The 14,601-nt window shown below is 38.5% G+C and overlaps 1 protein-coding gene across 3 annotated transcripts in view; it reads right to left on the minus strand.

Annotated features, from left to right (window-relative positions):
* Window positions 1-6,654: 6,654 nt before the first annotated feature.
* ROS1 (ROS proto-oncogene 1, receptor tyrosine kinase) overlaps window positions 6,655-14,601 on the minus strand; it is a 145,518-nt gene continuing 137,571 nt past the window's right edge. For all 3 annotated transcript variants that reach the window (XM_032165650.2, XM_058430549.1, XM_058430548.1), the window contains one exon: window positions 6,655-7,001. In XM_032165650.2, the coding sequence (XP_032021541.1) occupies window positions 6,691-7,001 (311 nt within the window). In that variant the 3' untranslated portion in view covers window positions 6,655-6,690. The remainder of the gene's footprint in view (window positions 7,002-14,601) is intronic.

A 14,601-nucleotide genomic window follows, 5' to 3' on the forward strand; every position in this document is an offset into this window, starting at 1 on the left:
ACTCTTTCTGCTGCTGCTGGGACACCCATATTCTCCTTCCCTTGGCCATTAGAACTCCAGGTTCTCTGGCCTTCAGACTCAGGAACTTGCACCAGTTGCTCCCCTCAGGTTCTCAGGCTTTTGGCCTCAGAAAGAGCGTTACACCATTGCCTCCCCTGGTTCTCAGGCCTTCGGGCTTGGACTGAGTCCCTGGATTTCCAACTTGCAGGTGGCAAATCATGGGACTTCTCTGCCTCCATAATCATTAGAACCAATCCCCTTAATAAGTCCCCTATCTATCTATCTATCTATCTATCTATCATCTATCTATCATCTATCTATCTATCTATCATCTCTATCTGTCATTGCTATCTATCGTCTATTTATATATCCTATCAGTTTTGTTTCTCTTAAGAACCCTGATTAATAAGGCCTTCTACTGGTTTTTGATGTTAAGGACTGGCTGTCCATTTATTTTGCCCTAGGGATAACATGCTTTGATATGGTTTGGCTGTATCCCCCACCCGGATCTCATCTTGAATTGTAGTTCCCATAATCCCCATGTGTCATGGGAGGGACTTGGTGGGAAGTAATTGAGTCATGGGGATGGTTACCCTAATGCTGTTCTCACGATAGTGAGTGAGTTCTCACGAGATCTGATGGTTTTATAAGGGGCTTTTCCCCTTTGCTCAGTGCTTCTCCTTCCTGCCATTGTGTGAAGAAGGACGTGTTTGTTTCCACTTCTGCCATGATTGTTAAGTTTCCTGAGGCCTCCCCAGCTCTGCAGCACTGTGAGTCAATTAAAACTCTTTCCTTTATAAATTACCCAGTCTCAGGTATTTCTTCATAGCAGTGTGAGAAGAAACTAATACATGCCTTATTAACTATCTCCACAATATCTATGGTCAAGCCCCTTTGGCTTCCTCTCTGTCGTTAGTGATGAGGGTCTCTGGCTTCTGGTGGTCAAGTGCAGCCATCTGGCCTCTATTACTTTAGGCCCGCATTGTGACCATGGACGTTAACAAGCTCAGCTCTGGATCTGCCTCTCCTGCCAAAAGCTCTGCCTGCAGAGGAGACCATCACTGAGCTTCTTCGTGATGCTTGTGAGGCTCCTTTCATCAGCACATTCCTGATGACCTTGATGAATGCTGCATCCTCTGGTGGGTCTTCTGGCTTCACATTATATGTCCACTTCAGCATTCCCACTCCTCAGCCTTTTAATTCCTTACTCTACCTTTTCACAGAGAAACTCAGAAAGGGCCTTTCTTGTCTCCTGGCTTCTGAAGCCACCCTAGCCACAAATTTGCCTCATCTCCATTGGTCTTTTCCAGAATGTTAAATCTCATGTCGCGGGGAAGTCTCACCCAGTGAATGAATTCTTGCTTACCCAGTCTTACCTTCCCATCCCCTTGACCTTCAGAATACAATCCCAGCATTAGCTCCCTCACCCCTGCCAGTGCATGTTAGCTAATTCTTTGAGCTCCTATGGGATGTAATCTCTTTCCTTCCTTATCAGACCCAGCATATCCCTAGTCAAGTTATACTGGGATTTATCCAGCATAGTTATCAACCTGGCTGTCAGGAGAGATGAATGTGGTTCCTGAGGGCACACCAGTTGCCTGGTTGAGAAGAGGCCTTTGTCACATTTTCCTCTACAGAGAAAGTGCTGGCTCTTACTTTGGAGGGGTGGGCCACCTCTACAAGCTCTGAGGGATCAGAAGGGTCTGCTGAGCCAAAATCTTTGAGGTATTTACCTAAATACCTTTATTCTGTGTTTCAGGGCACCAGGTTTTCTCAACTGACCCACCTTGAATGAGCACCTAAACATCTCAAGCTCTGCAACACTATAGAATGCTGAGTTTGCTCCTTACCTGTACGTATATTTTTTATTTATTATGTCTTCTCCTCCAACTACAATGCTGGAATGTAACCTCAATCAAGGCAGAGACTTTGCTTTGTTTAATGCTCTATTTTTAGCACCCATAACAATACTTTCTGCATTTTAGGCACTCAATATTTATTAAATGAGTAAATGAATGAATGTGGAGATCTACAAAGGAGGGGTAAACTATAATAGATCCACCCTAAGGGATTTTATGCAGCCGTCAGAAACACTCCCAAAATATTTTTAATAATTAGAGGTAAAGCTTATGTAATAATGTTAAGTGAAAAAAACTAGGAGAGGTACAACTACAACTATTCCAGCCATGAAAATAAGCTCATATTGAGGAGAAAAAACTGGAAGGAAATATCCTAAATTATGCTCAATAGTGTTTGAGGGGTATATTTCGGCCCCTTAATTCTTCTGGCTGTGTGTGAAGAAGCCCGAAAGGGTCAGGATAGGCCATCTGATTCAGGCTCCCTGAAACCCTGACCAGCTGCCAAAAGGAAAGTTGGACAGGCTTCCTTTTACCAAGGAGTATCAAAGAGAAGTCAAGGACACCCTAACATCCATCCTACATTCATAGAGGCTATTCTGAGGGTAAAAGTTGGGTTTTGGAGAGGGTAGAAACTGAGAATGATAAAATAAATGTTTGCTTCCTTTAGCATATGTTCACTACTACTTCAAGAGCTTCAAGAAGAAGTTCGGTCCTCACTTATGTCTGATATGAACTTCAAGGCAGTTCCCCAACTTCTATAATCTGTCTAGGTCTCAAGTGATAACTCATTATTGAAAGAATCCTCATGAGTCCCCAGTGGCATTAGATCAATTTTCTGGTATCCCTGGCATGAGCCTTAAGCAAGCACTTGTCCTGAAATAGGCTGGAAGAAGATGATCAGAAAATCAATTTATCAATCCATTAAAAACAGATACCTACTTTGGCATGGAGACTACATAAAGGAATAAAAGACACCATCCTATCTTCATAAAGCTTGCGATTTATTTGAGTAGGTAAAATGCATAGAAATAGAATGGAAAAACTTGCAGTTACTGCCAAATGAGATTTAAAGACAATAAGGGCAAGAGTAATTCTGGGAAGGGACAGGGTTAGGGGCAGGCCTTTCCAAAGAGTTGGAATATGAGCTGGTTATAAATGTTGAGTGAGATTTAGTAAGCAGAAAAGAATAGGCCAGGAGAGTCCAATAGGAAAGTGAAAGCCAACATAGGTAAGCAATGTAGAGTGTATCTGGGCCCAGAAACAGACTTTTTCTCAAGAACATTTGGAGTAAAGCATTTTAATCAGAATTATATCAACATATTAATTTTATCTAGATAAATATTTCCTCAGTTGGCAGTGTTAAATCATAAACAACATAGCATTTGCTTCCAACCCTATATTGCATTTCAACTTATTTAAATATTTTTCCTATGGATTATTTCTTTTCCTTGAACAATTTTAAATGAAGGTTAGATTCATTGATCAGCTTTTTCATATAAACTCTTTCCAGTTACAGTTTCTGTCTTTGTGAGTCATTACTTCTCTCAAGTCTTCCTAGGTCACATTTGCAGATTTAAAAAAATTATCAGTAGGGTGCAGTGGCTCACACCTGTAATCCCAGGACTTTTGGGAGGCCACGGCGGGCAGATCACCTAAGGTTGGGATTTCGAGACCAGCCTGACCAACATGGAGAAACCCCATCTCTACTAAGAATACAAAATTGCGAGGCGTGGCAGTGCGTACCTGTAATCCCAGCTACTCGGGAGGCTGAGACAGGAGAGAATCGCTTGAACCCGGGAGGCGGAGGTAGCGGTGAGTCAAGATCACGCCATTGCACTTCAGCCTGGGCAACAAGAACAAAACTCCGTCTCAAAAAAAAAAAAAAAAAGATAAGATTTTGTTCTTATGCTAATTTTTAGTGAATAACATATTTAAACAAGTGCCATTTTTAGCCACTGTCAATTTTTTCCTTTTGATTATAAGATCTAATTTTTCTAGAACTAACTTCCAATTGTAGTACTACAATTTCAGAATTAACCAACTATCCTTTATCAAATTATTTTTATCTATAATCCATTTTACACGACATTGTTAGCCACTATTTTATTTTGAATTAAATATTTCTACCACTATTATTCATCTTGAATTATGAAAATACTGCTAATTTGCACTTATTTCTTAGCTGAAACATGAAAATTTTGTAGGCTGTTCCCCTCAGATATCCTATACGTTCTCTATTGCCCAAATTGTAATGCAAATATATTATACTGCAAATCTAATTCTTCTATACAGTTCTGATGTCTTTTTGTATCTTCCAAAGTTAAAGGTCCAGGCCACTGTCAGAGCAAAACCCTGACTGCAAGCAACAGAAACTGACTCTGGCTGGTTTAAAAGATAAGTGTTTATTAAAGCAATATGGGGATAACTCTCAGAACCTTGGAGAGGACTTGAGAGCAGACAGCAGAACGGGTCTAGCCTGGCTGCCCAAGCTATTAGAGGCACCAGGCTCCAGACTAGCTCTGCTGAGTCTCCTGGCCTTGGACTCTAGATGCCACCTCTAGTACCAGTGTCTCCTTTGTGCCAGGAGCCAGATTGATATGGGTTGGCTGTGTCCCCACCCATATCTTATCTTGAATTGTAGCTGTCATAATCCCCATGTATGTGGGAGGGACCCAGTGGGAGGTAATTGAATCAGGATGGGTTTTCCTGTGCTGTTCTTGTGATGGTGAGTAAGTCTCAGGAGATCTGCTGGTTTTAGTTCCCTTGCACATGCTCTCTTGCCTGCTGCCGTGTAAGACATGCCTTTACTCCTCCTTCATCTTCCACCGTGATTGTGAGGCCTTGCCAGCCATATGGAACTGTGATTCCATTAAACCTCTTTTTCTTTATAAATTACCCAGTCTCGGGTATTTCTTCATAGCAGTATGAAAATGGACTAACACCAGACTATTGCAATTGGCACCATCACCAGAGAAGACTTCCCATGGTCTCTGATTCTTTGCATCCCTAGGTCTCAGTTAGAAGCCTGGAGCAGGTGGGTGGGTGGGTCTTAGTGGTGAGGGCTGGACCACATGCCTGCCTTCTTGTTGCAAGAGATGCTGGGGGAGCGAATGGAACACAGTTCCCACCCAGATTATAAAGGCAGAGGAATGACCCAGCACAGGAAGGGGCTTCATATCATGGCATAACAAAAAGAATGGCAAATGCCCATTAAAGGATGAGAAGATCAGAGTCAAAATATCCTGCCTTATTCAGCAGAATATCAGATGTGGCAGAGTGACCACAAATCCTGGACCTTAACTTGGGGGCTGTTCACCATAGAACTAACACATTCACTTCTCTGTGTTCCTTGTCAATCATCTGTGCAGGCTCTCAGGTAGTAGGCAAATTAAAAGATTAACTAAATTATCCAAGGTGGAAGTGGATACACGATCTTCTTCCACAGCAGATTTTAGCACATGCTATAATCAAAATGTTCTTCTCTATATCTAGCAAATTCCCTGAATATTGCAACTGAATAACACACAGAATGGCTTCACTGGTGTTGCTGTTAGAGCAATTGTGGCTATAAGAGTTAAATGGACAACTGCAAAATATATATATTGGTTTTAAGTTAAGGTGTTTCTCTGAAGAGCTTTTTTATATAATAGTTCTCATTTAGGTATTTATTTTTTCATGTGGTTGTTAAAAATCACACAGCTTGAATTAACATTGTATAATCATTTATATTTAATTTTAAGCATAATTCGATACAAAATGTAATCTTAAGTATTGTATATATAAAATAGACATGGCAAATAGCAATTTTTATACTAGTTAATTTCCATAATAGCACACAAGTCAGAGTGATTTTTATACAACTGAAGATTACAGAATGCAAAACTTCAGGACTTAAAGATCTTCATGGCCTTATTTTCAATATGACTGAATCTACTGTTGTAAGCCTCAAAAATACAAAATATTTTACAGTAGTGATTAAAGACAATATATATTGGCCAGGAACGGTGGCTCACACCTGTAATCCAGCACTTTGGGAGGCCAAGGCGGGTGGATCCCGAGGTCAGGAGTTCTAGACCAGCCTGGCCAATATGGTGAAACCTCGTCTCTACTAAAAATACAAAAATTAGCCAGGTGTGGTGGCACACGCCTGTAATCCCAGCTACTTAGGAGGCTGAGGCACGAGAATTGCTTGAACCCAGGAGGTGGAGGTTGCAGTGAGCCGAGATCGTGCCACTGAACTCCAGCCTGGGCAAGAGTGAGACTCCATCTCAAAAAAAATTTTTTAAAAAGATAATATGTATCATTGCAGTAATAGCTTTCCAAGTGATTTCTCATGCCACCGGTGCTGGTTTCTTCTGTATGTGTCAAATTATTTCTCATTTCCTTGGTCCCATTTGAGATTATCTGTAGTTCAGTTGACCCCCTGAGCCTACTCCTCAGCCTCTTCTTCAGATCCCTGAACACACCTCTTCTGTCTATAAACATATGGCCAAGATATTTTTATTACAGCCCAAACTGAAAGGTGGGTAAGAGCCTAAAGCACCTCAAGGGAGAGGGAGAGCAGTGTTTCCCTTCCAGACTTCTGAGTCTTCCTAAGCTTTCCACATGCTTAGTGTTCATCTCATAATTCTACTGAAAGTCAGGCAGCTGGTATGGGGATTGCTGCAACTGAAACCAAATGGCTCTCAGAACCAAGATTAGAACTCAGGAACATTGCACTGTTTATTTGGAGTATAGACCACCATGACATTTATCATTCTAGTAGAGTTTTCTTTCAGTAACTACTAAACGAGAGTGTTTATCTCAATTCTGTATTTCCCAAACAACGCTATTAATCAGACCCATCTCCATATCCACTGTGAGTGAGACAGGCATAGTTCAGGCCTTCAGGCTTGCCAGAAGGGCAGTAAGCCACTTGTTTTTCTTGGCAGAAATCTTTGTCTGCATGTGGTTCCTTCTCTTCTTTCCTCAGACCACAAGATTCAGATTCCTGGGAGCCTAGGGGACCCTCAGACTTTTCTTCACCTTGGCCACATTGTGTAGCAAGTACCATATAGTTTAACCCTTCTCGGTTCTTCGTTTCCATTAAAGCAACTGGCATAATGTCATCTGAATTCAAACAAATCACATCGCCATCTTCACCTGTGAAAAAAATGTGACTGTTATTCTAGCATGTATTTAATTATTTATTTGTAATAATATACAAGCTATATCAGAATTATAGCAACACCAACTTTATACATTTGTTCAGCAAACATTTATGAGGACTACTAAGTGTTGGGAATACAAAGACAAATAAAACATGCTTCTTGTCCTTGAGGCTGCTGCAGTCTAGTAAGGAAGCAGATCATGTAGATCTGCTATATATATGACATATCTATCTATCTATCTATATATATATATGTCACCTATAGAAGGTGACATGCACTTTAATAAAGGAATATTTTTAAATGTAGTAGGAGCACAGGGGTAATTAACTCTACCTTAACAAGCAGAGTAAGTCGTGGTCTTTGTGATAGGACTTAATTGGCCCTTAGAGCGCCCTTTTTGTCTGAAGTATGTACTTTTTTATACTTCCACAGCAACTGAAATATCTACTTTTAAAGATTGGTTTTTCTAGATTTAGTAATTTTGCTAAATTAATTGCTTAATGTAATATTTACTGATGACTACTACATTCCAAGCCTGTGTTCTAGTTATTGATGGATATAGCAATGAATGAAAAACATTTCTACATTCAGCCCTGACACACACCCGGGTTTGATTTATTTGTAATGAATTTAAATTGAAATATGAGGAAAATAACATAATTTCAAAAGACTAAGGGAGGTACCAGTGTACCTATTTTTCCCAAGAAAAATTTAATGGATCTACCTATTTATTAAGTTTAACACCTGAACTACAAAGTTTATTTTATAAGAGCATATGAACTACATCCCTTGTCCCCATATCATTAGGTATGCATTTCCTTTTTGCAGACCCTCCAAACTGCTGAAGAACAAGATAGCCAAGCTACAGGTTCACAGGCAATTTGGTATCACCTAATTTTCCTCTTCATTGTTCAAACATCATTATAGCACATTTCAAAACACATGAATAGTTACATGTGTTGTAAAATTATCTCCCTAATAGAAAGAACTTTATCAGATGACAAGTTTGGTTAGTACCTGGGTGTTGAACACCTGTGGAAGGTATTCAACACCTGTGGAAGGTATTCAACTGTTACAATTATTGCCAATATGCACTAATAGCCATTAAGATGCCCATAAGAATAACTTGGTATATGTAATAATAGCAATGGAAAATATAAGGAAAAATAAGGTATTTAACTTTAAGTAGTACAGTAATCCAATAATTGGGGAAATTAGGATGTTCTTAATAGGCTTAAAGAAATCAGGCTAAAGGAAAGTTTAGAATTTCAACAAAAACTTATCTACAATATAGTCTACCCACTCATATCAGCTATTTCATTGTCATATCTTTAATCCATGAATAAGCATATTGGAAAACTTCCCACTAAAACATGATTTTAATTTTTTAAACTTTTTTGCTTATTGAATTGTCTGAAAAATAATATTTTATATGAGGCAAATAAATTCTTTTTGCAAATTCTGTTGTCATGTGTCAAAGAAAAATCATTAGCTATCTACTTTATTGGTTTATAGTACTTGTAGCAATATTTAGTAACTTGACCCTGGCAAGCTTTCAGCAATTAGTACATCTTCTTGTTGCAAAAAGAGCTTACAAGAGACTGCGATAGTAGAGATAGGTTGGATTATTTGTTTGCTTTTGTTTAAAAATTATTTAATAAGTAGTCTATGGGTCAGATCTTAAAGCAGATATCCTGAACAAAGATAGCATGCACTTGGCAACCTCTTTAAGAGAGAAATATTAAAATAAAGACTTCCAAGTGAGACGGGGTATTTACAGACTAGACATATGCCGGCTGACTGGTTATGTTTAGAACAGCAGAGGAGCATTTAGATTTGTTTCCTGTAGAACTCTCTGGGACTGATGAGGTGATGTTTACACAAATGTTTGGATGAAGTCACTGGGATATTTTTACTAGATGCCCAGATATGTTACTAATCTTCTCTCTCTATCCCCTTTCCACCCCATTAGGTCAGTAGGACCACAGGATAGGCATGGTATTATTGCTCCCTGTTTTTCTAAGCACCCCCACTTTTTTGCTTTAAAAAGTCCTTTCAATAGCTTTTCTTATCTACTTACATATCTCCGACAACAACAATGAAGACAGGCATTTTATTGCTTTGCTAAATATGCCCACCAGTCCGCAAAGCAGTAAGCTATTATTAAACACATTCTTTTTTATTGAAAAAATAATTAAGTTTAGGTTTGCCTTGAAGGGTCTGTTCTACTATTTCTATCATTTGCAGATATGCAAACTCTGCCTTTAGTTCAATTTCTTCTCTCTTCCCTGCCTCTCTTGTTCAGTCACAAACTCAATTATCAATTTAGTGATTTCTACCTCTCTTTTCATTCCTTATCTTCAGGATTTGTATTCATTGTAAATAACAGAATAGCAATTTCTCTTTTCCTAAAATTTTATTTGTGTCATGGCCCAGAAATGCTTGTTTCTTTTTAAATTGTAATAGTTTGATGATATTCTGTTAAATTCTTCCTGCATCATTACTTTGAATATTTGTCTGCTTCTCTATTGTTAGGAATATTATTTAGAATTTTAATTATTTCTGCCAACAACTTGGTACCTAAATAGATTTGGTATAACCAGAAAAAATGGTGTATATTTTCTAGCAGGTCATAAGTAATCATTGCTTTCATTATACCTAGCTGTGCAGTACACTATTGATAACATAACTGGGGATATTGTGTGGGCCATTTCCTTACTACAGCCAGGGATTTGTGAAGGCTGAGAGGAAAGGCTCAACGATGGAGACAAACTCTAGCCCTATTTCAGCAGTATGATTATGAGCAAGTTACTAAACCTCAGTTTTCTCATCTGTAAAATGGTGATACAGTAATACCCACTTCATAAGGCTGTTATAAAGATTTAATGAGTTAACCTACATAGCACAGAAAGTGGCAAATGGAAAAGTACTAAAATAAAATTAGCTACTAATTAAAAGCCCTTTGCAGAGGTATTTTATTCTTTATATGGAGTGTGAGCATTGTTTATTACCTATCTCAGCCTCATAGATGAACTATGCAATGCAAAATGGTGAAAAGATTGTTTCAAGGGTCCGTGGAGACTTCAAGTAGAACCTAAAGTGAAGCTAAGCTCTCAGGCCTGCTAACACCCATTATGGCAGCCTCTGTAACATTTTTTTTTTTTCTTTTCATTTCTTTTTTTTGAGATGGAGTCTCGCTCTGTCGCCCAGGCTGGAGTGCAGTGGCGCGATCTCGGCTCACTGCAAGCTCCGCCTCCCGGGTTCACACCATTCTCCTACCTCAGCCTCCCTAGTAGTTGGGACTGCAGGTGCTGCCACCACGCCCAGCTAATTTTTTCTGTTTTTTAGTAGAGACGGGGTTTCACCATGTTAGCCAGGATGGTCTCGATCTCCTGACCTCGTGATCCGCCTGCCTCGGCCTCCCAAAGTGCTGGGATTACAGGCGTGAGCCACCGACCCCAACCCTCTGTGACTTTTATAATATGTCTTTGCACATTAGAAGGAAAGGATTCCATGAGCAAAGAGTTGAATTTTAGAACACAAGTCAACTGCAAAATCTGTGCAACCCTCTGGATTGCTTTACCTCTCCGCAGCATTTGTTCACTCTCTCCTTTCTAAGCCTCTCTCCTGTGGATTTCCATAACAACACTCCCTATGGCTTTCCTCTTCCCTTTCTGGCTGCTCCTCCCCATGTCCACCACCTTTGTAAGCCCCTCCTATACTGGCTGCTCTCTGGGTTCCACTCACTTGTCACTCTCTTCGTATTTCATACACTCTAATTTAATGACCTCGTCTGCACCCTGGACTTCAACCACCTATATTTACAGGACAGACCTTTCAACTGAGTATGAACCCATATCTTGACTGTGTCCTGGACTTCTCCGCTTAGATATGCCACAGCCAACTCAAACCAAACATATGCAAAACTGTTCCTCTTCCTATGTTCTTCATCTCCAGGAATAGCATTGGTTTTTACCAACTTTCTCCCTTCTCTTTTTCACCCACTTAGTTGCCAAGTCCGATAGCATCTACCTCTATGGTAACTCCGGACTCTTTTTTATTCTCTCTACACCTGTTACCATTCATTAATTCAGCTTTCATTACTTTTCATTCCTTACTTTTGATTAGTGTGACCAATAACCCTCCAATTTCATCACTTGCCACATTCTCATGTATAATAAACAAAGTGCAGTTCTATGAATACCTCATTCTCTATTATTCCCTGCCTTTCTACATGCTGCTCCTTCTATCCTGAAATACATAGGATACCTCAGCTTCTTTTTTTCATACCTCATCTTCTAAGTAGGTCTCAGCTTAGATGTAACCTCCTCCCCATGGCTTTTCTTGACTCTCCCTCTGCCATAGTGTAGACTTGGCATCCTTCCTCTGGACTCCCACAGAACATGGATTTCGTCTCAATAACAACATAGAATGCTCATTCTCCTGGATTCTGGCAGAAGATGTAATACAAAATCATCTTCTCACCAAATCCTTAAAAATAAGCCTGTTTGTAAGAAAAAAATGCTGGAGAACCTACTAGAGAATCTACAGCCCATGAATTCCTTCAGATTACCCAAATTTAATATCTGAATCCAGATAGTATATATACAAACATACATAAATGAGCATTTCTGTAAATGGCTATAGATGCACATACAATATCTGCAAATATATAACCAAATTGTTAGCTGTGGCTGGCACTGGGGAGTGAGATAAGGATGAATTAGGAAACTTTTACTTTTTAGACTGCATAAATAATTTTATATTTTTTATAATAAACAAATTACTTTTACAATAAAGATCTTTAAAATGTAGATAAAATCATAAAATAATACAGCAAGAACAGTTACTGAGATTACTGGAAAAGTTACAAGAAAAACAGAAAGGAATCAGGGGTCATTTTTATGGTTGTTGTAAAATAACATAAAAATTATTTTTAAACTTTTAAGAAGGTCATGATTGTGTTAATTAATAAAGTCTATAAAATTATAATCACAAAGAATTTGAGCCTTATCAGTCAAAAAATTTGAGCCTTATTTGTTGCTTTCAATGATAAGAGCACGCTAATATCCCTGATGAACACAGATGCAAAAATTCTCAACAAAATACTGGCAAGATAACCCAAGAGCACATGAAAAAGATAGTACACTATGATCAAGTAAGATTTATCCCAAGTATGCAAGGATAGTTCAACATATGTGTATATGTTAAAGACACATGATACATTACATCCACAGACTGAAAGACAAAAACCATATGATCATATCAGCAGATGCAGAAAAGGCATTTGACAAAATTTAGCATCCTTTCACAATAAAAGCTCTCAAAAAATTAGGCATGGAAGGAACATAACTCAAAATAATAAAGCTTATATATGACAAATCCACAGCCAATATTGTACTAAATGGGGGAAAATTGAAAACATTTTCTCTAATAACTGGAACAAGACAAGGTTGGCCACTTTCACCACTCTTATTCAACATAGTACTGTAAGTCCTAGCCAGAGCAACCAGGCAGGGGAAAGAAAATAAAAAGGCATCTCATAAAAGGCATTCACAGATGATATTATCTTATATCTAGAAAACCTAAAGATTCCACAAAATGTGTCTTCAACATATACACATATGTTGAACTATCCTTGCATCCCTGGGATAAATCTTACTTGATCATAGTATACTATCTTTTTCATGTGCTCTTGGATTTGGCTTGCCAGTATTTTGTTGAGAATTGTTGCATCTGTGTTCATCAGGGATATTAGTGTGCTCTTATCATTGAAACTCTGAGATTTGATAAATAAATTCAGTAAAGTTTCAGGATACAAAATTAATGTACAAAAATTCAGTGCATTTCTATATACCAAAAATAATCTAGCTGAGAATTAAATCAAGAAGGCAATGCCACTTACAAGAGCCACATAAAGAATGAAATACCTAGGAATATATTAACCAAGGAGATGAAAACTCTGTACAAGGGAAACTACAAAACACTGACAAAAGAAATTGTAGGAGGTAGAAACAAATGGAAAAATATTCCATGCTCAAGGATTGGAAGAATGAATGTTGCTAAAATGGCCATACTGCCCAAAGTAATCTACATATTCAGTGCAATCCCTATCAAAATACCAATGACATTCTTCAAAGAAATAGAAAAAAATTCCTAAAATTTATATAGAACCACAAAAGACTCAGAATAGTCAAAGCTATCCTAAGCAAAAGGAACAAAACTGAAAGAATCACATTACTGGATTCAAATTATACTACAGACCTACAGTAACCAAAATAGCATGGTACTGGCATAAAAACTCACACATAGATCAAAGGTACATACACAAAATGGAATACTATTCAGCCATAAAAAAGAACAGAATAAAGAACACAGAAATAAATTCACACACCTACAGTGAATTCATTTTTTACAAAGATGCCAAGAACATATACTGGGGAAAAGACAGTCTCTTCAATAAATGCTGCTGGGAAAACTGGATAGCCATATGTAGAAGAATAAAACTAGACCCCTATCTCTCTACATATACAAAAATCAAATAAAAATGGATTAAAGATTTAAATCTAAGACTTCAAACCATGAAACTACTACAAGAAAACACTGGGGAAAATCTCCAGGACATTGGTTGGGGCAAAAACTTCTTGAGCAACACCCCACAAGCACAGGCAGTCAAAGCAAAAATGGACAAATGGGATCACATCAAATTTAAAAAGCTTCTTCACAGCAAAGGAAACAATCAACAAAGTGAAGGGACAATCCACAGAATGGAAGAAAATATTTGCAAACTACCCATCTGACAAGGGGTTAATAACCAGAATACATAAGGAGCTCAAATAACTCGATAGGAAAAAAGCTAACAGTCTGATCAAAAAACGGGCAAAAGATTTGAATAGACATTTCTAACAAAAAGAAATACAAATGGCAAACAGACATGAGAAAAAGTGCTCAACATCATTGATCATCACAGAAATGCAAACCAAAACTACATTGAGATACCATCTCAGTCAAGTTAAAATGACTTACATTGAAAAGACAGGCAAAACAAATGCTAGGAAGGATATGGAGAAAGGGAATCCTCATACACTGTTGGTGGGAATGTAAATTAGTATGACCACTATGAGGAACAGTTTGGAGGTTCCTCAAAAAACTGAAAATAAATTTACCATTTGATTCAGCAATCCCACTGCTGGACATATGCCCAAAAGAAAGGAAATCAGTACATCAAAGAGATATCTGCACTGCTATGTTTATTGCAGTACTGTTTACAGTAGCTAAGATTTGGAAGCAACCTAAGTGTCCATCTGTAGATAAATGGATAGGTGGGGCTCAGTGGCTCACGCCTGTAATCCCAGCACTTTGGGAGGTGGAGGTGGGCGGATCACTTGAGGTCAGGAATACTAGACCAGCCTGGCCAACATGGAGAAACCCAGTCTCTACTAAAAAAAATACAAAAATTAGCCAGGCGTGGTGGCATGTGCCTGTAGTCCCAGCTACTCATAATGCCGAGGCATGAGAATCGCTTGAAACTGAAAGGGGGAGGTTGCAGTGAGCTGAGATCATGCTATTGCTTTCCAATCTGAGCGACAGAG

This window comes from Hylobates moloch, unplaced genomic scaffold (assembly GCF_009828535.3).
Source record: "Hylobates moloch isolate HMO894 unplaced genomic scaffold, HMol_V3 SCAFFOLD_2, whole genome shotgun sequence".
Lineage (NCBI taxonomy): Eukaryota > Metazoa > Chordata > Mammalia > Primates > Hylobatidae > Hylobates > Hylobates moloch.